At 44.3% G+C, this 26,335-nt stretch overlaps 1 protein-coding gene across 2 annotated transcripts; it reads right to left on the bottom strand.

Annotated features, from left to right (window-relative positions):
* Positions 1–1,264: 1,264 nt before the first annotated feature.
* vwa5b1 (von Willebrand factor A domain containing 5B1) lies at positions 1,265–25,179 on the bottom strand. Of its 2 annotated transcripts, none has more exons than XM_052059397.1 (22): positions 24,886–25,179; positions 22,208–22,350; positions 21,956–22,117; positions 21,181–21,400; positions 20,825–20,979; positions 19,809–19,940; positions 18,156–18,280; positions 17,318–17,494; positions 16,479–16,589; positions 14,157–14,359; positions 13,003–13,117; positions 12,270–12,455; positions 11,080–11,272; positions 10,747–10,943; positions 10,375–10,567; positions 9,707–10,000; positions 9,301–9,438; positions 5,633–5,755; positions 5,261–5,332; positions 4,618–4,687; positions 4,281–4,404; positions 1,265–3,807 (listed from the first exon to the last, which is right to left on the bottom strand). In XM_052059397.1, exons 2-22 carry the CDS (start codon positions 22,344–22,346, stop codon positions 3,265–3,267), a joined length of 3,672 nt encoding a protein of 1,223 aa, XP_051915357.1. In that variant the 5' UTR covers positions 22,347–22,350; positions 24,886–25,179; the 3' UTR covers positions 1,265–3,264. The 2 variants fall into 2 exon arrangements, with proteins under 2 accessions (XP_051915357.1, XP_051915358.1); XM_052059398.1 differs by having other exon boundaries at positions 11,083–11,272; positions 24,886–25,178.
* Positions 25,180–26,335: the final 1,156 nt, after the last annotated feature.

Below are 26,335 nucleotides of genomic sequence, written 5' to 3'. Positions count from 1 at the left end.
TGACATTGACGTCACGGATCCCAAAATGCAGTGCACCAAAGATAAACGACATGTTGACAGGATAGAACACACCAAATCAGTTTTACCATTCGCGTAAGAACAGTCATAGTACCGGTACGTCGTTGGTTGTCGTCTCGTCAATGTCGTATTTGAGTGGGAGGTGCGCATGCGTGAAAACCGAATCCGCGCTCCATTCGAGCAGATGCTCGGAAGTAATGTCGTTGCATGCTGCAGCTGTTGGCTTGCTCCCGCTGCCCTAGCAACAAACCGAAGGGAGTTTGTAAACCTACACCGGACCTGAGAGGTGACAATGTAGAAAATGTGATGCTCTGTAAATATTTTCCAGATGCACCATGTTTGTGTATTTGAGGGGTTTTTTTTTCAAGTGTTTGTTTTTTGTCCTCCAATTTAATACCTATTAATTGCAAGTCACTTTACAGTGTTCTTATGTTTCGGCAGAGGGGAAAATAAGACTAAAAAAGTAAAGTAAGACTAGTTGTTGTATAGTCAGTACAATTTTTTTGGTTAACTCGTTTTATTACATGCACTTGTAACGGCAGTGTAAGCATCAGTACAACTGACAATATTCATTTTCAAAGGCACACATAGCAAGTTCACATAAAAATAGACCTCTTCACCATAACAGCGGCACTAGTTACTGCAACTACATCACAAAATAAATAGTACAGTACTCCAGTTCATGACACTGTAGTAACACATCGCAAGACTTGTCAAAAAAAACACTTGTAATTTTAACGTCACTGGGGCAACACAGATTAGCCGCCCGTTCTCATGCAAGGCAAGTGATGCAATCAGCTACAGACAAGGTGAATGGATACCTGAGTAAAGCAGCACGATGATGCAGTGGGAACAAAACTACTGGCGAAAGATGCCCATAAGTACCCCAAAGGAATCAAGAAATGTGTGTGGGGCCGGGGGGTTTGGGGGGGGGGGGTGAATAAGGGACATAGAAGGCGCAATCATATTTGCAATCGAGGCACTTGTGGTAATACTGTGTGTTGGGAAATAAATGCTGCAGATATTTTGAACTAGTCAGTTTCTCCGCAAAATCCTCATTTTTGGGCCACAAGCAAAGTAAGATTTTAAATCAACTGTCATCTAATAAATTCAACACTTTTAGTTGTAGAACACATTTTAAATTCATTTACCAATTAACAATTTCGTTTTCCATTTTCACATAATGGTCAGAAATATTCAGAAAACTGAAAAAACACTCTGTGGTCATTTACACAGAGAAATAGTATTTTTCTGGTCATATGGATATTTTGTTGCAAACAATATAGATATTATAATGAATAATTCACTTGTAAACGTCAAGAACATTATGCTTCAGGTCATGCGTGATCTGTCAGTTTGTTCAAGATATATTTAGTAAGTTAGTTCCTTTGTGGCATTGTTGTGGGGGCCTTAAAACATATTAAGGCTCATTTTCGTTTTCCGGGACGCAGTAGGTCCCAGATTTCTATGTAGTGCTATTCTACTACAATATAGATTAACAGTTCAATTTTTTTAAAAAATTATTAACAAAAACAGTCCAATTGAGTTTTTCACACTGTTGATGCTTTTTGTTTTTCTTTTGAGTAAAAATGGCTACTAACGTTGAAGTTTGTTCTTTGCCTTGGCTTGTTTTGCTACATGAATAATTGTAAACATTTACAGTCGATCATATTTCTTGGTTAGGTTACAAACATAACACTGCTCAACAAAGAAGACGCTCCTTCAATATGTTTACATGGTGTTCATGAACTTTTGGAACACACCTTTTAAGCTACACGGAGGCATGACTGAAATTGTACCAAAAAAAAGAATGCACTTGTAAAATTACACTGATTTTAATCACAGAGGGCTTCATGCGACCCTAAATGTTTTTTTGTTTTTTTTAATTCTGGTTTCAAAAATGTATTTCCTTTTTTTCTAGCACATCAGATTATTGACATCTAATGTTTTGGTTTTTAAGTTTGACCGATTAAAGCATGTGCAATATGGATTTTAACATGCATTGTAATTTATAGCTTTGACGTTTCAGGAAGAAAATGTACCTGTTGCTGAACTTTACCCTTAATTCATAATTATTATCAAATATATTCCATATTAGATTATTGTTATTCTATTTTTATGAAAGCCTAATGTGGGAGTGAAAAAACAAGGCCATATTCGGAGTTGGTGCAAAAAAAATTCATCTAAAAAATGTACTTCTCTCATTAAAAAAAATAGAAGACATTGTTGATCATTGTTGATCATCAAATTCTAAAACACAGGACAGTAATACTTTTTTTTTTCATCTGAAGACAGATTATTTGGTAGTGTAGTGCTTTAGATCCTTCAGATGTGGGATGGAAACATGCACATCTACAAGTGTTCATGCTGACGTAGTTTACAGGCAAGACAACAATAGTCAACCACAGCGCTGTTGTTGTGTTTACACGTCCATCCAAGGGCACGTTTACTACATCGCTAACATGTATAGGTGACTCGCGTTACTTCCACACGACAAAAGAGAACAAGTGATTGGAGGGCATGCATGTTGTTTCTTCTCATAGGGATGTCCCCACCTAATGGTATGACATGCATATTACAGGTTGTGTTTGTTTTTGTTTTTTTGTTGTTTTTTTTGCACGTCTGCGCAAATTGATTTTTTTTTTTTTGTCCAGCTGACTCCACGCAAAAGACTGACTGCACCCTTTACTGGTCACCAGTCAGTCATGGGGCACATATAGAGATGAAAAAAAAATCCTGATTCACATTCATACCATCTCTAAGTGGGAACTGAACTCACACTGCCTGCACTGCATTCAAGCAATTGTACCACTGCATCAGCAGTGAAATGTCGTTCAAACTTTTAAATATACTGTAAATGTGGTTCATGTTTGCAGCAGATGTGTACAACAAAATAATTATTTGTAGGAGTCAAGAGATTCTTGGGTCGTCTGTGGCATAGTAGGTCAACAAGAGGTTCACGTCTCGAGTAGGGTACGATAAGGAGGCAAAGTGCTATCGATGGTAGCCTACACTCGTTTTGTTCTGCACATTCTGCATGTGTACTTTTTCATCTGCAAGCACTTTAAATAAATGTCTCAGTGGAGCAAGACTGCATGTAAACGTTCTGACTCTGATATGTTTGTAAGATGCACGCACGCACACACACACGCACACGCACACACACACACACAGAAAAAAGTGCATGCACATGGCTCACAACACTGACGGACCTCAGAGAGACAAGCATAGGCAGGTGCAGTCGCATCACACACTGTTGGGGTGATAACAAAGCATGTTCAGCTGCAGGTTGTCATCCCAGTGTCTGAGGATGATGAAGAGCTGGTTGGCCGCCGCCTTGACCGATGCCACATCTCGGCCCTCCGGGATGTCCTGGCCGCTGAGCCATATGCTAGCCTTTGCGGCCACCAGCTCCCACTCTATGAAGTAGCTAGCAGAGCTGTGCTCCAGCCAAGCCAGGGCTACTGCCGTTGCCCACACCAGGCTCTCCGGGTCCAGCATCCTCCTTTGGGCACCGCTAGGTGAGCTTGTCACCGGAGCGCCCGGTTCGTTGTCTTCCTGGTATCTGGCGGACGGGAGAGGATCTTTCAAACCCGTTTGTTGGTCGCATGATCCTGAATCTCCTTCGGCGCTCTCTGCGCGCCGGCTGCCCGAGTGGGACAGGTGTCCAAGGCTGGTGCGGTGGCTGCTAAAGGGCGATGTCCACTTGAGCTTGTCCATGGGCACGTTGATGGTGTCGCACAGGGCGGGGTCGAGTGGGAAAGCGCCGCACGCCAGCTGCAGCAACACCTGTGGAATATCAAATACAATGTTGTATTATTACTATTATTAATATTAGTAGCAGTAATATTTCAGCCATGCACACGTTTCATTTGCTACGGTTACAATGAACGAAGGAGATAGAGGAGCGTCACTGCACTCTTCTGTGCACGTCACTCGACGTCGTGCTTCCTGCACATGTGTGTCACATCACAAGCACGTTGCATTTTCACTGTGCTAAGCCTACAGCCCTACTCTCATCCTATTTTTCCTTTACTCTGACCGTCTCGATAATAAGCCGTTCTCGCACAACTCTAATTGCCCCACGGGGATAAATAAAGTTTTCTGAATCTGAATTCACATTCAAAGTCACATTTGTTTTTGTAATGTGAAAAATAACATCAAAAGATCTGATTTAGCAGCAATACTCCGAATTGGGCATCAAACCCTGCAGTTTGAACGGAGCCATAATCGCTCTCTGGTCACATAATTCAGATCCCCACCAGAGGAATGTAGTCCTTGTTCTCGTTGTCACTCTCTCCCATGGAATCACCGGACTTGCTATGGGATCGGCTCATGAATCCTTTGGCGGCCTTTGTCAGGAGACGAGTCCTGCTTAGCGCTAACCTGGCCAAAAAGACACAGGTCTCAAGTCAACACAATGTCATTTAGATTGGTGCCAATTTACACCAGATGTGATCTTGAGGTACTTCGCATCGGGGAGCGGGTCTAGAACCACACACCTTACACACACAAAAAAGCTAAACGAATTCCACGTCGTGGCGTCAACAGCACACAGCAACGTTACAGCAATGCTTCATGCCAGCCCCAGCTACCAACCTGGCAGAAAAAAGACTCTCCAAAGACTTCTGAGACTGGTCCGATGTCACTGATGGACTCCTTTGAGTCCCTAGGAGATGAAGATGGGAGAGGGGGAATAAAAATGAACCGCACTGTGGACACGCACGTGGCTTGTTTTTGCCGGCAGTATTTGCACGTTTGCTACCGCTGAAACTTGGGGACATTATTCATCCATTGTTTTTGTAGAAGATCTGAGAAAGCCTTTAATATTCTCTCAGGGTTCGTGTCAGAGATCGGGGTTTGTTGTGATCGATGAATCCAAATGTATCCAAACCAGGGTTGACGTAGTCTGGGATTTTTTATTTTGTTCGAACGTTTCTTTTTTTTTTTTTTAATTCAATTAATTTTTAAAGCAGGTTTGTGAGTGTTTATTAGTTTCTTTTTTTTAATTCTAAAAATGCTTCCTTTTAGTTTACTTTTTGAACGGCTTCTCTTCACCGGGTTCGCGGACATGCTGGAGCCTATCCCAGCTGTCATTAGATGAGAGGGTACACTCCAAACTGGTTACCAGCCAATCCCAAGATCTTGGCAATTTATGAGGTATTTTGTAACGGCCTGGGGTATAAAGGAACAATCGTGACACACATTTTCAATCTGAATGAAGTGGATTTTCTGTTTGTACCTTCTGTGAAGTTATATTTCTCCCAGCTGGATGAGGACGGAGTGCTGCAGGGAGAAATGCCGTCTCCTAAGCCTGCCACAAGAAAACCCGCAAAATTGGACATGAATTTGTGCTGTGTTTTTGATTCGGACATGATCATCACCGCAAAGCACCAGTTGTTTTTATGACACATTGCATAAAAGCCAAACAATTATAGACTGCAATAATAAGCTGATCTTGATATTTCATCTATAAGAGAACTAAAGAACGGGATACCATTTTTGGTCCCCTTACGAATGCATAAAATGTGCATCCTTTGTTTGATCACAGCAGTCTTCTACTAACATGCAATTCAAGAAGCCTTGTGGCTACTAGAGATCAAAAGTAGCGTACTGTTAGACATGTCTTCAGTTTCTTCCGACACACCACCAGACTGAGAGCGGCCCAGGCCAACGGAGTAAGCTTGACTCTTCCTGCTTCCTGAACTGGAGCGTGAGCTTCTTTTTAAACAGTCACCTGAATATGAGAAAGAGAGAAGTGGCAGCATGTCAATTGCTGTGTCACCTTAAAAGAGACATACATTTAAAAAATAAAAATGGAAATACATTATTACAACAAAAATACTTACAAATGTATGTCTATCTTTTTTTTAGATTTTTGTTAAATTTGAAATGAGCAGTCCGCCCTTGTGCAAGGTCTTCCGCAGCGTACATCTATTTTTGTCTTCCTGTTCAGCTTGGTGAAGTCACTTTAATGTATTTTGAGAGGAGAACTTTGTGCCTGGGCTGCATAGAGAAAAACTGCTGTGCCCCAGCTGGAGTAACTTTGTATTTAGTTCTACCTTAAAAAAAAAAACTGAAATTCATTCATTCATTCATTCATTCATCTTCGAGCCGCTTGATCCTCACTAGGGTCGCGGGGGGTGCTGGAGCCTATCCCAGCTGTCTTCGGGCAGTAGGCGGGGGACACCCTGAATCGGTTGCCAGCCAATCACAGGGCACACAGAGACGAACAACCATCCACGCTCACACTCAAACTTAGGGAGAATTTAGAGTGTTCAATCAGCCTGCCACGCATGTTTTTGGAATGTGGGAGGAAACCGGAGCACCCGGAGAAAACCCACGCAGGCCCGGGGAGAACATGCAAACTCCACACAGGGAGGCCGGAGCTGGAATCGAACCTGGTACCTCTGCACTGTGAAGCCGACGTGCTAACCACTGGACTACCGGGCCGCCCCACAACTGAAATGCCTTTCTTAAATTGAATGTCCTGTAAAAATGTGGTTACAACTCAACTTTATTTATCCACCACTGCCCACCAACCGCAGCTGTAACAAAGAGCTATACATTCATGATGAAAGACAGTAATCCATCCATCCATCCATCATCTACCGCTTATCCGGGGCCGGGTCGCGGGGGCAACAGCTTTAGCAGGGAAGCCCAGACTTCCCTCTCCCTAGCTACTTCTTCCAGCTCTCTCCGGGGGATCCCGAGTCGTTCCCAGGCAAGCTGGGTGACATAGTCTCTCCAGCGTGTCCTGGGTCTTCCTCGGGGTCTCCTCCCGGTGGGACATGACCGGAACACCTCACCGGGGAGGCGCTCAGGAGGCATCCGAATCAGATGCCCGAGCCACCTCATCTGGCTCCTCTCGATGTGGAGGAGAAGCGGCTCGACTCTGAGCCCCTCCCGGATGACTGAGCTTCTCACCTTATCTCTAAGGGAGAGCCCGGACACCCTGCGGAGAAAACTCATTTCAGCCGCTTGTATCCGGGATCTCGTTCTTTCGGTCACGACCCATAGCTCGTGACCATAGGTGAGGGTTGGGACGTAGATCGACCGGTAAATTGAGAGCTTCGCCCTTTGGCTCAGCTCCTTCTTCACCACGACAGACCGATACAACGTCCGCATCACAGCAGACGCTGCACCGATCCGCCTGTCGATCTCCCGCTCCCTCCTACCCCCACTCGTGAACAAGACCCCAAGATACTTGAACTCCTCCACTTGGGGTAAGATCTCCTCCCCGACCCGGAGGGGGCACTCCACCCTTTTCCGACTGAGGACCATGGTTTCAGATTTGGAGGTGCTGATTTTCATCCCAACCGCTTCACACTCGGCTGCGAAACGCTCCAGTGAGAGTTGGAGAGCCCCGTTTGAAGGAGCCAACAGCACCACATCATCTGCAAAAAGCAGGGATGTAATACTGAGGCCCCCAAAACGGACCCCCTCAACGCTTCGGCTGCGCCTAGAAATTCTGTCCATAAAGGTTATGAACAGAATCGGCGACAAAGGGCAGCCTTGGCGGAGTCCTACCCTCACTGGAAACGATTCCGACTTACTGCCGGCAATGCGAACCAAACTCTGACATCGGTGGTATAGTGACCGAACAGCCCGTATCAGGGGGTTCGGTACCCCATACCCACGAAGCACCCCCCACAGAACTCCCCGAGGGACGCGGTCAAACGCCTTCTCCAAGTCCACAAAACACATGTAGACTGGTTGGGCGAATTCCCACATACCCTCAAGGACCCTGCTAAGGGTGTAGAGCTGGTCCACTGTTCCACGGCCGGGACGAAAACCACACTGCTCCTCCTCAATCTGAGGCTCGACTTCCTGACGGACCCTCCTCTCCAGCACCCCTGAATAGACCTTGCCAGGGAGGCTGAGGAGTGTGATCCCTCTGTAGTTGGAACACACCCTCCGGTCCCCCTTTTTAAAAAGAGGGACTACCACCCCGGTCTGCCAATCCAGAGGCACTTTCCCCGTTGACCACGCGATGTTGCAGAGGCGTGTCAACCAGGACAGCCCCACAACATCCAGAGCCTTGAGGAACTCCGGGCGGATCTCATCCACCCCCGGGGCCTTGCCACCGAGGAGCTTTTTAACCACATCGGTGACTTCAACCACAGAGATAGGAGAGCCCACCTCAGAGTCCCCAGGCTCTGCTTCCTCAAAGGAAGGCGTGTTGGTGGAGTTGAGGAGGTCTTCGAAGTACTCTGCCCACCGGTTCACAACGTCCCGAGTCGAAGTCAGCAGCGCCCCATCCCCACTGTACACAGTGTTAGTGGTGCACTGCTTCCCCCTCCTGAGACGTCGGATGGTGGACCAGAATTTCCTCGAAGCCGTCCGGAAGTCGGCTTCCATGGCCTCACCGAACTCTTCCCACGCTCGGGTTTTTGCCTCGGCGACCACCGAAGCCGCGGTCCGCTTGGCCAGTCGATACCCGTCAGCTGCCTCTGGGGTCCCACAGGCCATAAAGGCTCGATAGGACTCCTTCTTCAGCTTGACGGCATCCCTTACTGCTGGTGTCCACCAGCGAGTACGAGGATTGCCGCCACGACAGGCACCAACCACCTTACGGCCACAACTCAGATTGGTCGCCTCAACAATAGAGGCACGGAACATGGTAAGACAGTAATCAAAACAATAATAACAAAAATATTATTTTCTCCCCACAAAGCATAGAGGAGGTGTAGATTGCTGGTCACATGATTAAGTCTGAGACAAAGGAAATTGTCTTGCATGAGACATACAATTTGATGCCTCTCCCAAAAAAAAAAAGAAATGTAAAATATTATTTATTGTCTCATGCAATTGAACCAACGCTGATCTCTCCTGATATATTGCTGGATTAATGGCCAGCCTGGCTTTCGCTGCAATGCCGACAAGTCGGCTGGATCTTGCCGGGCGAGTGTCTGCATGCGCTTGATGTGGCCATTTAGGCAGCAAATGTTCACTGCTTTCGACTACTTCTACATCTCCAAACTCAACAACTTAGCCTAGATGATTGAGTGTGTGCTGCTTATCAGAAACTAACGCTGGCAACAGTTAGCTCATGTTAATCTGTGCTAAAACTTTCCTTTTTACTTTGACATGATAGTGTTTCAGCCACTACTTGAAAGTGGCTCTTTTCTTGTGGAACTTTGCCAAGCCTAGCCTCGGGTCATCAGTGTCAGGGTGGTTATTATGTTCATTAGCCCCAATGTTAAATAACGCATGAAGCCAGCAGGATAAAACACTTGTCATAGCGAGGGTGAATACCAGACAATGAAAGATGTAACTCACCAAGTTTGATATATTCAATACATGTCTGCAGATATTCATTTGTGTCCAGATCGACGGGAACAAACACAGTGTATTTGCTCAGTATGTTGCACGCTTTGCTGGTGTGAATGGCGTAAACGTGGTACCTCCTGCCAGAGCCTGTGAAGCCGCATAAGAATATGCTGCATTATATCACATTTCATTTCTACCAGTCTGTGGTATCAAGTGCCATCTACTTTGCTATTATCGTTTTCACGGTTCACTACCCACTTATGTACTAATTCCCCATTGGGTGAGAGGAAAAATACTCCTGGACACTGTGCAATAATGTTTAGCCAATTTTTTTGCAAGATATTTCAGCCTACATCGTGTAAATGTCAGAATTTGACGTGTCTTCATGCGAGTCATTCATGGAACTTGGCCTCACCGTGCTCAATGTCGCATTCCCTCTCTGCCATGTGCTCAAAGTCCTGTATGATAGAGCGTGCGGCCAGATGGTGGAAGGTCTCGTTCCACAGCTCCTCGTGAACCTTCTCCTCGCGTTCCCGCCCCTTCAGGAAGGGCTCGACGTCAAAGAGCACCTCCCACTGGACAGGCTTTCCGCAGAGCAGACCTGACACCACGGCCTTGCACTCCCCTCTCTGCTGGCCCGCCGAGCCCACGTCTGCGATGCGGTTCTCCTGTGGCGTTTCAGCCTGACACAGCTGGTGGCTGTATCCGTCTGCAATGAGGCAGATTGATTCCTAAAGCGATACATGGAGATAATTTGGCCTCTTTTGAACCCGATGCCCCAAATCCGAATAAATTCAGCCAAGGTCCAATTATGTGACAACTCTAAAGGTTATTCTGGAGTGGGAGGTGTGTTACTAGGGGTTTACCCAAAATGAGTTCATTAAAATATACTTCTTTTCATTAAAAGACTAGTTAACTATTTTAGGTATCAAGGGGCAAAGGGGCATGTACCCCCCCCCTTCCCCCCCGCACCTTCCGTGCAGGCTTCTACAGAACAGTCCTGTTACAGTTGATTCAAACTGAAGGGGCGTTGAAATCAGAGGTTCCAATAAATGTCTCTGGACTTTGGTCGAGAGTTATCACCTGCATCTCCCGCACTTCCTGAAGATGGGCTATCTGTCGACGATCTAGAACCATCCTCTCCAGCAGTGTTCCGGACCGGAGCCGATGTCGGCATTTCCGAACCCGCTTCACCTGACGGGTGATGATGGAGTGGAAGGGGAACGCCTGCTGGATGTTCTCTCGAAGATGCGGCACAAAGACTAATCAGCTGTGGCTGAAAATAAAACAAATGGGTTCATGAAAATGAATGATCCCAAATGAATAAACAACATCTTTTAAGTTTCCACACACCACTTTAATGTACTGGTCATACAATGAAAGGTGTTCCAAAAATTTCAGGGGTTAAAGTGCCGGCTTACTCAATATTCTCCTTACAGTCAATGTATGTGTTACCTGGTAGTCTCTCTTCCACTGGGCCTCATGTTCCGGATTCATGTGTCCAATCAGCTCCTGGACTTTAGCTCGCCTAAGAGGATTCTTTGGCATGACGGAACTGGGATCACTGGATGTGTACTTCTTAGCTGGAACGTGCTCGGTTATCTGGTTGGTGCTGTACGCTCGCCTTCGTGCTGACGTCTGACCCTCCAACGCTGACAGCGGACCAGACATGACAAGAAAGACGCTCAAGTGAAAACATCATGAATTGGCCTGTAATATTGGAATCTTGGCTCTCTTAGAAAATGATTTTAGACTATGGACAGAAAGTGAGCTTAGTGAGGTTCTTACAACAGTCATTTTCCACGGCGGCATTCATCATGGATTCCTGGTTGGAGTCATCATGGAGAACCTCGCTGGGTGTTTCTCTGCAAGATGCCTGATCATCAGCAGAGGTCTTCAGCGGGTCCTCCTCTTGTGAGTGGTAAAAGACGGAGCCGCCAGAGCCAACGGAGCGCATCATGCTATATCGTCGTCTTTTGTCCTGTTGACCGTGTCACAAGTGTGTTGAGGAGCCATTCTTGTTTGATTGGTTAAAGTGAATAAAGAGGGTTCGACACCTCCACACATCCCAAAAAAACGACAACCACAGTATGTCCTGATTTTGAGTCGATTTTTCTGGGGTATTTTCCATGACAAAATTCTATACAGATGACAGCAACCAGCCACAACATCATGACCACTGAGAGCACAGGTGTCGAACTCCGGTCTCCCTGTTGCAACACACCTGATTCAAATGATCAATCATCAGCAAGGTCCGTTGAAGCCTGACATTGAACCTGATCATTTGTATCAGGTGTGTTGCAACAGGGAGACTTTGAAAACATGCAGGACAGCGGCCCTTCCAAGACCTGAGTTTGACACCCCTGACTATGTGTCTCACAAAAATGAGTACATCCCCCACATTTGTAAACGTGATATTCTATCTTTTCAAATGGCAACGCTATAGAAATGACACTTTGCCACCAGTGTTCTATATGAACTTTTTAGATCACCTACTAATGTAGCTTGTGACTTTTCACAAGCAATTTTCCAGGCAGTCTCGTTTTGTTTTGTTTTGTTTTGTTTTGTTTTTTAACAATCTGTTGCCACAGCCCATGGTTTTCAAAACTTTTCAAAACCCAGTGCTATTATCTGCATGTGTATGTAAATGTTGCCACCCATTCAGACCACACACACAAGTAAAAAGCTTCAAATTTCACCCAACAATCTCATGAGGAAAAACCTGTTGCTTAAATGCTCTTTTTTTAAAATGAGAAATTACAAAAGTCTGTAATTCACTGCCAGCCATTTTGAGAGCCTCCTTACCCTCGCAAGTGGAAAACAAAAATATCACAAATATATTTCCATATATCCATTAGCTGAACCGCTTTATCCTCATGAGGGTCCCGGACCCCCTGCAATGCTATCACCTGAATTGCAAAGGAGGAACTGGAATGTTTTACTCGGACCATTCCCATGACCCAAAACATCAGACTTACAGGTTTGGGGTTGGTGTGGTATCGGGTGGCATCGCAAACCACGGCGTACCCAATGAGACTGTCCCCAGGATACAGGAAGGTGTTGCCCACTGGTGAAAGGAGTACCTCCTTGGTCTCAGGAAAGAGCCAATCAATGGAAATGTCACTGAGGACCGGACACATGGTCTTCTTCAGAGTCTTTATCATCTGCAATGCATATAATGTTGTTCGAGAGCAGGGAAAAAGAAAATCGCTGCCTTTCTTCCAGTTATTTACCGGAAGCAGGCCAAAATTCTTGACAAGAATGTAAACCAGAAGTTGTCATGACATTGAATTGTGGACTGTTTGGCTTGTCTTTGTCTCTCATCCGTCCTTTCATCTATTCCCAAAAGTCTCACTGAATTTGCCTCCAGCAAATAACAAACACAGTCTCTTACAACTGAATGGAATCTTAATGAGAGTTTCCACCCAACAGCTCTTTTTGATGGCGGTAGGCGTCGCTGCAAGGTATCCTAACGACTGTATTTTGCATTCCAACAGAATGAGCTCTCATCATGGCCTCCCTTCAAGTTGGAGCATAAATACTTGAGTTTTCCAACCAACTCAACGCTCGATGCATGAACTGATGAATATTCAGAGGTGAGAGATAAGATAGTTTTGTACTAGTACCGGTAGTAAGTTCTGCATCATTAAGATGGGTGATAGATTCATGAGACATTGGAACTGTGACGATTGGGAAAAGGACCGGACCTACCCTTGGTTGGAGCCTCTCGCCTTCAGCGAGGAACTCAGCTGTTCCTCTGGACACTGCTGCAAGTTCACGCACCAGTCTTCTGCAAGCATTCTGCCCGATGCCGAACGTAAAGCATCTGTGCCAACATAACTTAGGCGTGAATGGTGAGAGATGCTGTCGTCAAACATTGCATATCATAACAATCCCCAGATCGTTTCTCAAATAGGTCCCTTTATGGCTCTGTGCAGTCTTGGCAAATTATTCAGAGCAAATAGAAAGCTGAGTCAGTGATATGATTTTCTGGCGATGCCACATAACAATCTTTGTTTTTCCATCCATGATCACTGGTGTGATCGTCATTCAGAAAAAGCACAGCGGTAAGTGTGTCTAATTCACAGTGAAATCCTGGCTCGGGTTCTTCGGTATGGGGTTTTCTTGTTCGCTCTTGGGTTTGCTTCGGGTATTCCAGCTTCCTTCCACGGTCAAAAAACATGCATGTTAGGTTCATTGGTTTGTTGCTGTGAAGGAATGGCAACCAGTGCACAGTGTACATTGCCTCTGGGCTCAAAGTCAGCTGCTGTTGTTGTTGTTGTTTTTGTTGTTGAGCGACCCCCAACTGGGTTCCACGCATTCGAAACAGATTCATCATCTAAAATTGACTTCCAAGACAAGTTTTTCAGTTATGCTGAGGACAACCCAAATGAGAAACACGGACAAAAACATCCAGGAGATGAGCTTAAAAACAGGCCCAGTAAAACGTAAATGTCACGGGGTAGAAAGAGAGATTGAGCGACATCTGAACTGGCAGGCTTTGTGTGCATGACCATTTTGGGGCAGTCATTCCATAACAACGAGGAGACAAAGGCATTTAAGTAGGCCTGATCCATTTCCGCAGAAACTCCACACAAGGATTTTGAGACTGACAGCCTAGCAGGAAAACATGATGATTTCCCACAGTGCTCTGAATCTATTTTGTCTTTGACGTCTTATTAGTCAGATGTTATTTCGGTTCCATATGTTCACAGATTGCATTTTGATGAGGTGTAAGCTCCAGTAATGAGTAGCCATTGCAATTAAACCCTGCCAATCCTTCAAAGGCTTCTCCATGGGGCCAAGAGAGCATCGTGAGCATACGCTGTGAAACATAAGACAACGCATACACGTAGTGAACCTACCTGATGTAGCGCGCATGACTGCGCACCAGCTCGATGACTTGGCCAGTGTTGCCCACCGCACCGTCGGTCAGGAGAAAAAGCAAACGGGGGTGTCCAGGAAACATCGGCTGTCTCAGAATCCATCTGAGGGGCGCCAGGATGTTTGTACCCCCCATGTCAGCTCGGATCTTACGAACGTACTCGCAAGCCAGGGCTAGGGCTTCCTGGATCATGTTGAGGTGGGGGGGGGGGGGGGGGGGGGGGGGGACATCAAACCAACACTTAGTGTCCCAGCGGGGGAAATTCCAATTTACACTAACAAGCAGCAAAGTAAATGAGTGGTTAGCATGATTGCCTCACAGCCAGAAGGTACTGGGATCAGATCTGTAGTCGTGTCAAACTTGTCTGTTCTCCTTATTTGTGTGGCTTCACTCTAGGTACTCAGACTTCATCCAAAGGCAAGGAAAAAAAATGCATGGTATGTTTGTTGAAAATTCAGTCCTGTGGCGTAATGCGGCGTTTACCGTGTTTGGTTTTGATAAACGTGTCTTTTGCGTTCTAATATGCGAAGATCACTGAAAATGCTACCAAGAGGAAAATAAAAGAAAATATCATTTTTATCCAGCTTATTTCTCCTGATACCCCACTTCAGCTCTTGAGTAATATGTCTGCTTTTGGTTCAGTCCAATAACAATTCTAAAAAGCTCCCCATTGCCCTCATCACGGAAACTGACTTGCCTGAAATATGAACCCGAGTTGATATTGTAAGAGCCACAAAAAAGATCGATTAAGCAGTCCTGCAGAGGTTGACAAATGTGTTGTGACTTCAAGGATCCACTTTCACTTTGCATTTTATTTTCAGAAACAATTTACAATTAACGGCCTGGTAGTCCAGTGGTTAGCACGTTGGCTTCACAGTGCAGAGGTACCGGGTTCGATTCCAGCTCCGGCCTCCCTGTGTGGAGTTTGCATGTTCTCCCCGGGTCTGCGTGGGTTTTCTCCGGGTGCTCCGGTTTCCTCCCACATTCCAAAAATATGCATGGCAGGCTGATTGAACACTCCAAATTGTCCCTAGGTGTGAGTGTGAGTGCGAATGGTTGTTCGTTTCTGTGTGCCCTGCGATTGGCTGGCAACCGATTCAGGGTGTCCCCCGCCTACTGCCCGGAGACAGCTGGGATAGGCTCCAGCACCCCCCGCGACCCTAGTGAGGATCAAGCGGTTCGGAAGATGAATGAATGAATGAATGAATTTACAATTAGCCACAGGCAATTTTTAAAAAATTCTACGGCACTATGCTCTGAACCTCAAACAGTGCTCGAGGCCTCGAAAATGGTATCCCCTTCCGTCATTTTTACAGATTTGTGACTAGGTTTACCATCGCCCCCACGAGGTAGAGCAATTGAGGAACACATAATAGAGGCACAACACCCCTGGCCAACCATTCAACATACTGTATGTTTACCTTACACAGTAAAAAAAAGAGCAGCTAACGTATGTCATGACCTGTCATCTGTCTGCATGACAAGGTCCAAAATTGACTGTACAAAGACTCAAATTCGAATTTGAGGAAGCACGTCACTGTTTTCTATGTCTTGGCGAAACTCATCCTGGTCAGCCTGATGTGTTTCATGAGAGTACATAAATTATTTGTGTGTGTGTGTGTGTGTGTGTCTATATGGTGTGGGGGCGGAGAAATATTTTTGATAAACATTGAATGACAAAAAAATACATAATAAATCATATAAATAATTCCATAACATACATCCATTCAACCATTTTCTAATCCGCTGGTCCTCATGAGGGTCACGTGCATGCTGGAGCCTATCCCAGCTGTCTTCGGGCAACAAGTAGGGTACACCCTGAATTGGTTGCCAGTCAATCGCAGGGCACACATAGACAAACAACCATTCACGCTCACATTCACACCCAGGGACAATTTGGCGTGCTCCGTTAACCTGCCATGCATGTTTTGGAGATGAGGGAGGTAACCGGAGTACCCGCAAAAGACAGGAAGGCCGGAGCCAGAATTGGATCCAGCACCTCTGCATTGTGAGGCGGATGTGCTAACCAGTCGTCCACCGCGCCACCCTAGTTCCGCAACATGAGGCTTCAAAATCATGCGCAATCAAGTCATTCTATCTCTTTTCAAACATCGGAAGCACACGTGCTGAACGTACTGAGACGACACACTGCTCAACTGTCAAATGCTATAATCAAAGCAAATACTCTTTACAGCACTGTATGTATCTCATATTCGAGCAGGCAGAAGCAGTGAAAACAACAACAAACACAACAAACAAACCAACAAATATCACATGCAACACCGCAAGTCCTCAACCGTACCTCTTCGTAGTTCTGACTACTGGAAAAAAGAGATTTGAAGGTGGAGCCAAAGCTTATTAAGTTGAAGAGGCAGCCTGGGATGAGACTCTTGAGAATGACCACCAATGCATCCTGTGACAGAGTGACACCTCAAATGTGTGAGAAGCATGTCGAAAAGGCTGTGGAAGTAACTACCTCAGACAAAACCGAGCTCTTGTGCCGACCAAAAGGGTCCATATAGGGCTGCGAACACTTCCGGAGGGGCAGCAAGTAACCTGCTCATCTTAAGAGAAGAAAATAGGTGACGGAGAAATCTAACCTGGTCCTTGACCTCTCGCCACCGGTAACTTATGTTGTCACAGTTACCTTGAAAGAGTCACTTAGTTACCTAACTGATTTTTTGACTCTAAAAGTGACTTTGTTGAGTGACTGATGGCTTAATCTTAAAACTAATTTCCTTTATTAGTTCCATTCAACAGATACCGACAACCTCGCTTAACATTAAATTAGCAACCATTTAATTGAAAATAACAGTTACATTTAACACTGAAGTCGATCTTCTAAACATAAAAATACGCCTTTTTATGACTTAACAGCAGTCGTGATTTTTATTTGGGAATAAAATGAGTCTTTGTGGATTTCACTTAACGCAAGTATGTATTTTAAGGCAGTTGGTTTTGTCCTGACAAATTTAACCATTAATATTGTCATGGCAAACCTACAATTTATAATGTACATTGTGTATAAACGTTAAATGTGGGGACCTCACATAGTCACGCAGCTTGATGGGTTTTATGAAATGACCTCCGTTCCTTCTCGTGCATGACATAACAATATAATAATTCCAGTGAGCGAAGTACCTTCACGCGGGTGATGTTGACACCGCTCATGCTGCCGCTGCGATCAATGAGGAAGATGAACTCTCCGTGCACCTTCCTTAAGTCGGAGTTGACAGGCTTGAGGTTGGGACAGAAGTTGAGCATGACCACAGGGTTGTGGAGGATGTCCTTATGCAGACGCCTGTGGATGGCCTCCACCTATGGAACAGAGAGGAGACGTAATACAATACAATACAATACAATACAATACATGCTGATTTATATTGTGCTTTCACAACAGCGGCAGCTGTAACAAAGCGCTTAACAAAACAGTTAACAAAGTAATGAGTGATGAGCTTCAATGGCAGCGGTGGACGTGACAGGCAAATGCCAGGCCGAGTGCGCTGGATGGATCCATTGCTGAGTTCCCATGGAAACGCAATTTGATTGCATTAGAGTGTGTTACAATACACAATACAATACATGCTGATTTATATAGCGCTTTCACAACAGCAGCAGCTGTAACAAAGCGCTTTACAAAACAGTTAACATAAAGTAAAATAATATTGGGACAAATGACCGCACAGGCGAAAGCTCTGAAGAACAATTTTGCCTTTGCGATGCCTACACGCATGCTCTTGCAAAAGCAATTGACAAGATGAGTTTCACTGTAAATTTTCCGAATTTACACAATTACAATCACAGTAGCATGATACTGACATACACCTTCAAAAAGCTTGAGCAAATGCTGTATACTGTTTGCTGAGGCACGTTTGTAATGGGCAGACCATCACATTGTGTTGTGCGTCAAACCACATATGCCGTGACATGGATCTCATCAGCTCAGGCACTCAGCGCAGCTGCTGAATGACACCCTTACCTTCCTCTCGTTGCTAGAGTCCTTCTTTGTGGCCTTGATGAAGTCGCTGCGGCCATGGATGAACTCATCATATTCATCCTGCGTCATGTCGCCGCTCTCAATGAGCACTTGAGGCACGTGAGGTTCTGAAGGAAACCACATTGTGTCACGCTAAGTCATCTGTGTTGGAATGATTCATTCATTCATTCATCGTCCGAGCCGCTTGATCCTCACTAGGGTCGCGGGGGGTGCCGGAGCCTATCCCAGCAGTCTTCGGGCAGGAGGCGGGGAACACCCTGAATCGGTTGCCAGCCAATCGTAGTGTTGGATTGATTCAGATACAAAATAGCTCAGTGGTACAAAATTGTCCGAATGGTTTATTTAGAGCAAGCCGTGGCCACTTTGCATGTGCGGGAAGTGGGACAGTACTCCAACCACACAAAAAAAACGTGTGTCACGAGCTTTTCTCATTATCTTATTATCTCATTATCTGTTGTCCTGTCCTTTCTGTGGTGTCTAATTGTTTGACCTTGTCCTTTCTCAGCTATTCCCTCTGGGCCCAGGGCACTAATCTTTTCCTTAATGGGTTTGGGCACAATCAAAAATGGTGGTGGACTTTGCCTCTTTTTTTCATTTGTTTTTGCAAACATCAACATATGAGGAAATAAAGATCCCCACAGTCAAAAACTAAAAAGAAACAAAAACACAACACTAGACATAAAACAAACAAAACAACATCGCAGATGCACATATGCCCAAAAAAACAACCAAAAAACAATGCACTCAAGAATGTCAGTGCAACAACGACAAAATTCAAAACTACAAAAGTCCAGGGTAGTTTGTTTAGTCTTCATCTCAACCTATTTGTTTGGAACCTCCCATATTCACAAGCATTAAACTGAGATAAATTAAATGATATCTAATTTCCCTCATTGAATAAGTCAAGTTTTCATAATTCTAATGGAATAATATGGAATCCCTTCAGTAATATTTATGAATTAACTCATTCAGTCCCAGCCAATTCTGGACCAAGTCTGAAAAGACGTTTGAAAACGTCTTTGGGAGTGAATGAGTTAAGGGTTAGGTGCAGCAACTGGTGGATTTTTTTTTCCTAAAATGTCATCGCAGCAAATTACAACACATCCTAAAACATTAACAAGCATTCAGAGGTAAGGTAAAAAAATGAACTTATTTCAAAACTCTGATCAGCTAGGCAAAGACATTTTTTAAACTCAACAGCAAAAACATCTGTCGGGACACATAAAGCCATCACAGATTAAAATCGGCTTTTGAGCACTATTATCTATCCATTCATCCATCCGTCCATCCAGTCATGCACTGATCCATCTGTCTAAATTGGCCACCCCCAGCTGTGGGTCTGTCTGCCAACAAAGCCTCTATGAGACGATAGCGGATCAACAGAGAAGGTTGTTGCTTCAGGGAGACAAGCGGCCCATGGGTGCTTTTCAACAAGATGACACCAGGAGAGAAAATAACAACAAAGACGCGGCGCATCTCAACCCACGCAGTGGCATCCTCGGGTGGACTAAATGCAAGGACTTTGTTATGGCCCTCATACATTGAAAACGAAACACACAAATGAATCATTAGGGGCCTGGAGGAGGCTTGGAGTGAGTGCTAAACTATCTTGAGTGTGACCTTGTATAGACGTACCGCTAGGGTAGATGAGGATTTTAACAGGACAGTCATAAGTGTACTTGTCCGCCAGAGTGATGACCACACTGGTGGCTGAACGGGCCAAAGGGTCAGCATCGGCTCGGATGGCGTGAGACGGGCTCTCCACACCTACACAAATATCAACAATCATGTCACATAATTTTTTTTTTTCCGTTAGCCTTCATCTGTCTCTTGAACGTAAATATGATATCATGACTAGTTGCTACCTCCATTGGGGAGTTTTTGATTTTATATTTGTGTACAAGTCCCGAATGCAGACATTTTCACTTCAAACTGAAACATTTTGAGAGACTTCGGAAATGTATATTTTTCAGATTCAAACTAAAGCAACGTCACATATTTTCAGTTTTAGAGTTTCCACTATATCATTACTGTAGTACTTTTTGGGTTTTGTTTTTGTTATGGAATCCCGTTCAAAATCCCAATCCCGTTCACTTTTTTTCCACTCAATTCCAGAAAACAGTGAGAAAGACGCAGAGTATGGAAAAATTGTGCACTGATGGTATATGCGCTCAATTTACCATGTTGGCAAATTATTGTCAATTATTACTACCACCAAGACGTTTGTTTTTGAATAAGTGTGTGAGTGTGTGTGTGTCTGTGTCTGTGTTGTTTTTACAGTTTTCTTGATTACATGAAATGACCTGTCTTCTATTTTGATATAAAGTAGGATCTTTTTGGCAAGTGTTCTCATCTAAAAATGATAGCATGATTATATTTTACAAAGTAGTGTATGTTAAAATTCAGAAACACAGTCCACGGGTTTTTTGGGGGGTTGTCTGTGCGTGAGTGCGTGTGTGTGTGCGTGTGTGGGTGAGAGAGAGAGAGAGAGAGAGAGAACTTGCATTTTAGGATGTTATTCTCCCAAGGATGGGTTTATAGTTTCAGCGTCAGAGTTTGAGGAAGGGTTCCTGCTTCAACAAGCCACGGAGAACACTCGCTTAATATAGTGTAGCGCTGGCCAGATCAAGTCACTTTTAAATACAACTGACCTGCGAGGAGGTAGGGGGCTCGTATCTCCAGCTGGAAGTTGAACTGATAGTCCATAGAGTTGATGGCCTCATCCTCCAATAGATCCAACAAGCAAAAATGAGCTGGGGTGGGAGCACGATCGTGTGCGCTGGAGCCACATTGGGATTTATCCCTCCTAAAAGAAAGAAAATACTGACTGACCACAGAGACAATTTTCTCCTGGAAACAGGAATTTACAACTGAACTAAATTCCCAGTTCTAGCACACAAATGTAAAGCAGATAGCTAGAGAAAGCATAACATGATGACATTTGTTCCGGACTGGCGTTTTTAAAGAAAAGTGCTTTTGCAGTTACACCTCTCTGTGCATTTCTTACATTCTGGAGAAGTTTGGGGATAAGCCCTGTTCTTCGTTGATGCTCCTTTGTACGCGGGGCGTGCACGCTGGCGGTGTGGTCACACTGATGCCGCCGCTGGGAAGACTGGACAACTCGCAGGAGGTACTGACCAGAATATGGACTGTCTCCAAAGGAGGAATGATCCCCAGGTTTACTACTAGCACTGTCCTCTCCAAATCCTCATCCAGAAGTATGTGTCCTGGAAGACCAGCTGCATTAGTTCTTTTCTCTTTTACTTCATTTTTTCAGATGTGTATTCTACCGGTAATTACAATATGTATCTTGATCCAGATGCTTTTATTTTATGCGTCCACTTGACGAAATAAAATTGAGTACATACAGCATTCCATTTTTTTTTCATTGCAGAAGCCATTAAAAAAAAAGATACATTAGTACTATATTTTAAAGGTGAGATTGTATTTAAAAATCCTTGCACGATATCAACATTATTAAAATTGAATACAATTTGCAGTTTGGATGTTTTTGCAGGAAGTATGAAGTATACATTGCACAACATGATTTGCCTTAAAATGATGTGGTGAGCCAAATCTGGCCTCCAGGCATTGAGTTTGACACCAGTGTTGTAATGCCTGTAATGTGCTTATAGTGTTTGTTAATATTAACGGTGATAGGTTGATAAGATAGATCTCGATTGATCTTTCTATAAAACTACCCTTCCATTGCAAGCTGTGCATGTACAGAAGCATAAAACAATCGAAGACACGGGAGACAGAAGAAAGATCTTCAAACTCACCGACGCCACTCGGCGGAGCACCATTTGGTGTGCTGCATGAATTGTGGTAACAGTCATCAATCTTGGCTTTGTCCTTGATTTGCAGCGTGATAATCTGACTGGAGATCATTGCCTCAAAGCCCACGACAATGTTTTTTTCCTCCAGTGGATAGATGAAGATACCTGCAAAGCAATCAGAGAGGAAATAGAATAATGACATTGGGTAATGACGCCTATTCAGAGGATTAAAAATAATAATAATAATCAACTTACCTTCAATGGCATGATCCTCAATATTTTCATATGTCATGGAAGCGGTCATGGCCTGAGTGTAGCCCCTGACACAGGAAGTGATGTCAGAGACACTGAGAGGCAGAGCACTACGATTCTCCTTGTTGATGAGTCCCGGCATGGCACTGCCGTTAGGAGTGTTTACATGATAGAGAGAAACAATCATTACATGACAACTCCTTCTGTTCCGGATAGGTGACAAGAGGATGCAGTGGAACCTCTGGGGTCGATCGGAATCCCTTTGGGGACGCAGGTGCACCTCTGACGTGTTTTATGGATTTTGTTTTATTTTCCTATTGGAACTACGGTACTGGAAAAATCAATGATAGGTTACAGGTTAAAAAGCATTAAAACTTGATGTAACTTTTCACGGGTGTAAAAATTCAATTGTTCTTGTATTATTTGTTTCAACTATGGATGAACATAATATGCTATCAACTGATGATCATGTGAAATTGATTGTGGATCAAATCAGTGAGGCAAAATCGAGTGCCTGCATTGGTTTCATCAGCAGAGGCACAGTGGATTCAATCTGAACTAGTTTGCGGTCTTAAAAAAAAAGAACAACATGTCTCATCAGCTATTGACAGTGGAGCAACATCTTCTCTATCGCAACTCATTAAAACATGAGTTCAAAATATGTGGAGAGAAATCATCCTATTATCGTGAGGCTTCGTGGAATTGTATCCGCTTATTTATTCGAGACTGGTCAAGTGCATCGCAGTAAAGGCATTGAATGTTGTAGCCTAAAAAAAACACTCCAATGATACAACAAGAGAGGATAGCCAACAATCTGTTTTATGTGAGAGAGAGAAAATTATGTGCGCAAAAAGGCAGCGTTCCCAATTATGGAAATGAATCAATAAAATCCCACATGGCTCTTGCAATTGCCCTATCATTGCTCATGTTGCTTCCTGCACCTGCAATCCAGGGAAATGCACACAACAGAGCTCCATCACAGGGCTTGATGGGAACTTATGACGAAAGCCATTTCCATAGAGACGGCTCAGCTTGCTAGACCGCAGGCTGACCAAAAGTGAGCCAGCAGCCTCTTGTCTTTAAAGCCACAATAGAAGACATCTACGCAGCCGAGGCAAGTCTCGCATCGACTGGATTAAAAGCACTTCTTGCAGAGGTCATCCAGATGTAAGCTATTGAGTGATTTGCTCTCATGTGTCCACTCAAAGTGATGGACATTAAACATGATTGATTATCAAACAATGCTGATATTTAACAATACAATTATACGCTATTTTTGGGTGCAGGAATTCCTTGCAAGTGTAAGAAATGGCTGCAAATGTTTGAAGCGGTCTCTAATATTTTCTACCTCGTATACGTTAAAGTGAAACAAAGCTGCCAGGGGAGCCAGGGCTGGATGGATTGTAATACATATTATCAAAAATAACGTACCGCATACTGTTCTGTGGCATATTAAGACTTTATTAATTCAGTAGACATTGAATAAATTCACTCTTTAAAACTTTCATTCCAGCTCCTCGCAAATGTCTTCATTTTTCCCGCACCAGAGAGAAGCTCTGCTCTTCAACAAATCATTCTTTTCCTTTTTCTAATCCTTAATTATTTTTGAAATTGGAGCAGCTTTTTCCCAAGGTGCATACAGCAAGCAGAACTTACTGCAAATTTAATCTGAACAGCTATCATATCTTCTTTGCAAACAAGTGTGGTTTTATTATGACACAGACAGGTAGAGGTAATTGCAGACACCCAATTGCATTATCTGGTATTTAGGGATATGCGCGTGGGGTTAGGAGGAGGGGGGGGGGGGGTTCTGCATTTATTCCTTCTAATAGATGACATCATCTGCCTTAATTATCGGAGCTGCGGTCACTCACGATAGCCACCACGGACATAAACGATTTTTTTCTTCAATGCCTATGGCAGGTTTGCCCTCAGTCTGTATGCCATTGTGAAATAACTACAGCTCTCTAAACAGTGTCAAACAAATCTAAGCATGATTGTTTTGGTAAAGCCTAAAGCACTTGTTCGTACAACTATCGTATTGGCATTTAATAGATTGTGCAAATGGTCTCATGGTGTGGCAGGTTGACATATAGGACTACTATTGTTGGCCTATATTGATCTATACTGACCTGTAGAGGCAGTGTGACTGTTAGGATGAGTTCAAGCAGCATAATGACCAGCACTGAGATACCGACTGGCAAGAAATAACTGCCATGCACAAAAACACCATTAAAGATATGTATCTTTCGATGCTCCTTCAGGGAAGTCTCTTTGCAACCTTCTCACTTTCTGGTCTTTACTATTTTGGTACCTGTAGACCCCCTCCTTGCTCAGATGACTCACTCGTCTCCCTCAAAACCCCACAACTCTCGGGCTTTTACATCAGGATCGTCGCAGCACTCTAAACTCATCAGTGTCAAAACAGCACGCCGCTGCTGTGGTAACCACCAGTTGAAAGGCAGCTGGATGATAGGCTGCAGCATCAAGAGCATCAAGATCTACGACAGACCACCTTTAATCATCTCCCTAACCTTTTCTACATTATTCGACATAAATGAAAGAGAGAGAGAGAGAGAGAGAGAGAGAGAGAGAGAGAGAGAGAGAGAGAGAGAGAGAGAGAGAGAGAGACTGCACATATACGTTCATTCAAAGCCAGATGGGGCCAGCCATAGTCTTACCTTTCATCTGTGTCAACGAGCCTGCACTGAGGAGCTCTCTGACTCACAAGTCCACTTATGATGAAAGAGATCTTTCCTCCTCGCCGACCACGCTCTGTCAGCTTTGTGTTTGCGTTCCGCGAGCAGCGAGGAAGAGGACTGTTGCTACAGGTGGGGGGGGCAGAATCAAGCCAGCTTGCAAGAGAAAAAGAAGGCTGCTGCAGCACTTCACATCAAGCACAGCAACATGTGGTTCAAAAAATGCTCTCCTCCTCCTCACAGTGCTCCTGAGAGAGAGAGAGAGAGAGAGAGAGAGAGAGAGAGAGAGAGAGAGAGAGAGAGAGAGAGTGTGAGTGTGTAAGTGGGTGAGAGAGAGAGAGAAAGAGGGAGAGAGAGAGAAGAGGGAAACCAAACCTGCAAAGCATCTTTCTCCTTATGCTCAAAGCATGCACAAGCCTCTCATTCAGTTTTCCCTCATATGTTGTATCAATGAGAAGAGTAATCATGGGGTGTGGGGTGGGGGCATTGGATGGAGGCTGGAGGGAAACGTCTTGGTGTGGAGTAGGGCTGAGCATGAAGTTTTACCGTAATTAAAACCTCCAATTCCATTTCTCTTTGGCCTGGTAGACTCAACCTACATTATTTCCCAAATTAAATTGAAATGTTGACTTGTCAGAGCACAACACACTTTGCGTCAAACATCTCACTTTACTCGTAGGCTGGAGGCACTGACGGCGTAGCTGAGGTTTTTAAATTGGAGAAAACCATAGTGATGGGTAGCGCTGTGACATTCATCTTGTTTTATTAGTTGAAAACGTTTTTAGGTATCTTTTTTATCAGACAATTGTCTGATTTTATTTTATTTTTATTTTTTGGTGGGAAGAAAAAAACTCTTACCAATACGACAATTTTGGCTGTCACTTCAGCCTTGGCCTGAGCTATCAGTGTCATGGCTTTCTTGTGATGTGTTCATGGTGCCATCTTCGTGGAAGGACGAGCATGCTCCCACATACCCAGAACGCATTGCTTTGGTGACAGCAAAAGGTTGGAGCACAACTTAACTGATTTTAAAATTAATTTTGCTGCTGCAGACTGCAAATTTCCCCAGTGTGGGACAAATAACGGTTATCTTATCTTATCTTATCTTATCTTAAGATACCGTATGCGAGACAGTTGACAGACTGGTGATGATACGGAGCCAATCAGCTCTCGGGATAAATCCACTCGTGCTGTCATAGGTCAATGCCGGGAACCAATTTGAGCGGGCATGCACAAAGCCTATCAGTCATGTCAGCTCTTCTTTCAACATGAACCAACGCGTCTTTTCGCACTATGGGTGCCGATACATTATGCCGGTATTTTTTAAAATAAATATATTTTTTTTTTAAACGCAAAAAAACTGAAGCCGCAAAACTTGGAGTGCAAAGTGGCCGAGGGATCCCTGTACAGTATATTCAATTGAATAGAGGTT

This window comes from Hippocampus zosterae, chromosome 2, assembly GCF_025434085.1.
Source record: "Hippocampus zosterae strain Florida chromosome 2, ASM2543408v3, whole genome shotgun sequence".
NCBI classification, from domain to species: domain Eukaryota; kingdom Metazoa; phylum Chordata; class Actinopteri; order Syngnathiformes; family Syngnathidae; genus Hippocampus; species Hippocampus zosterae.
The sequence above is the reverse complement of the archived record's forward strand: the minus strand, read 5'-3'. Positions and strand labels throughout refer to the sequence as shown.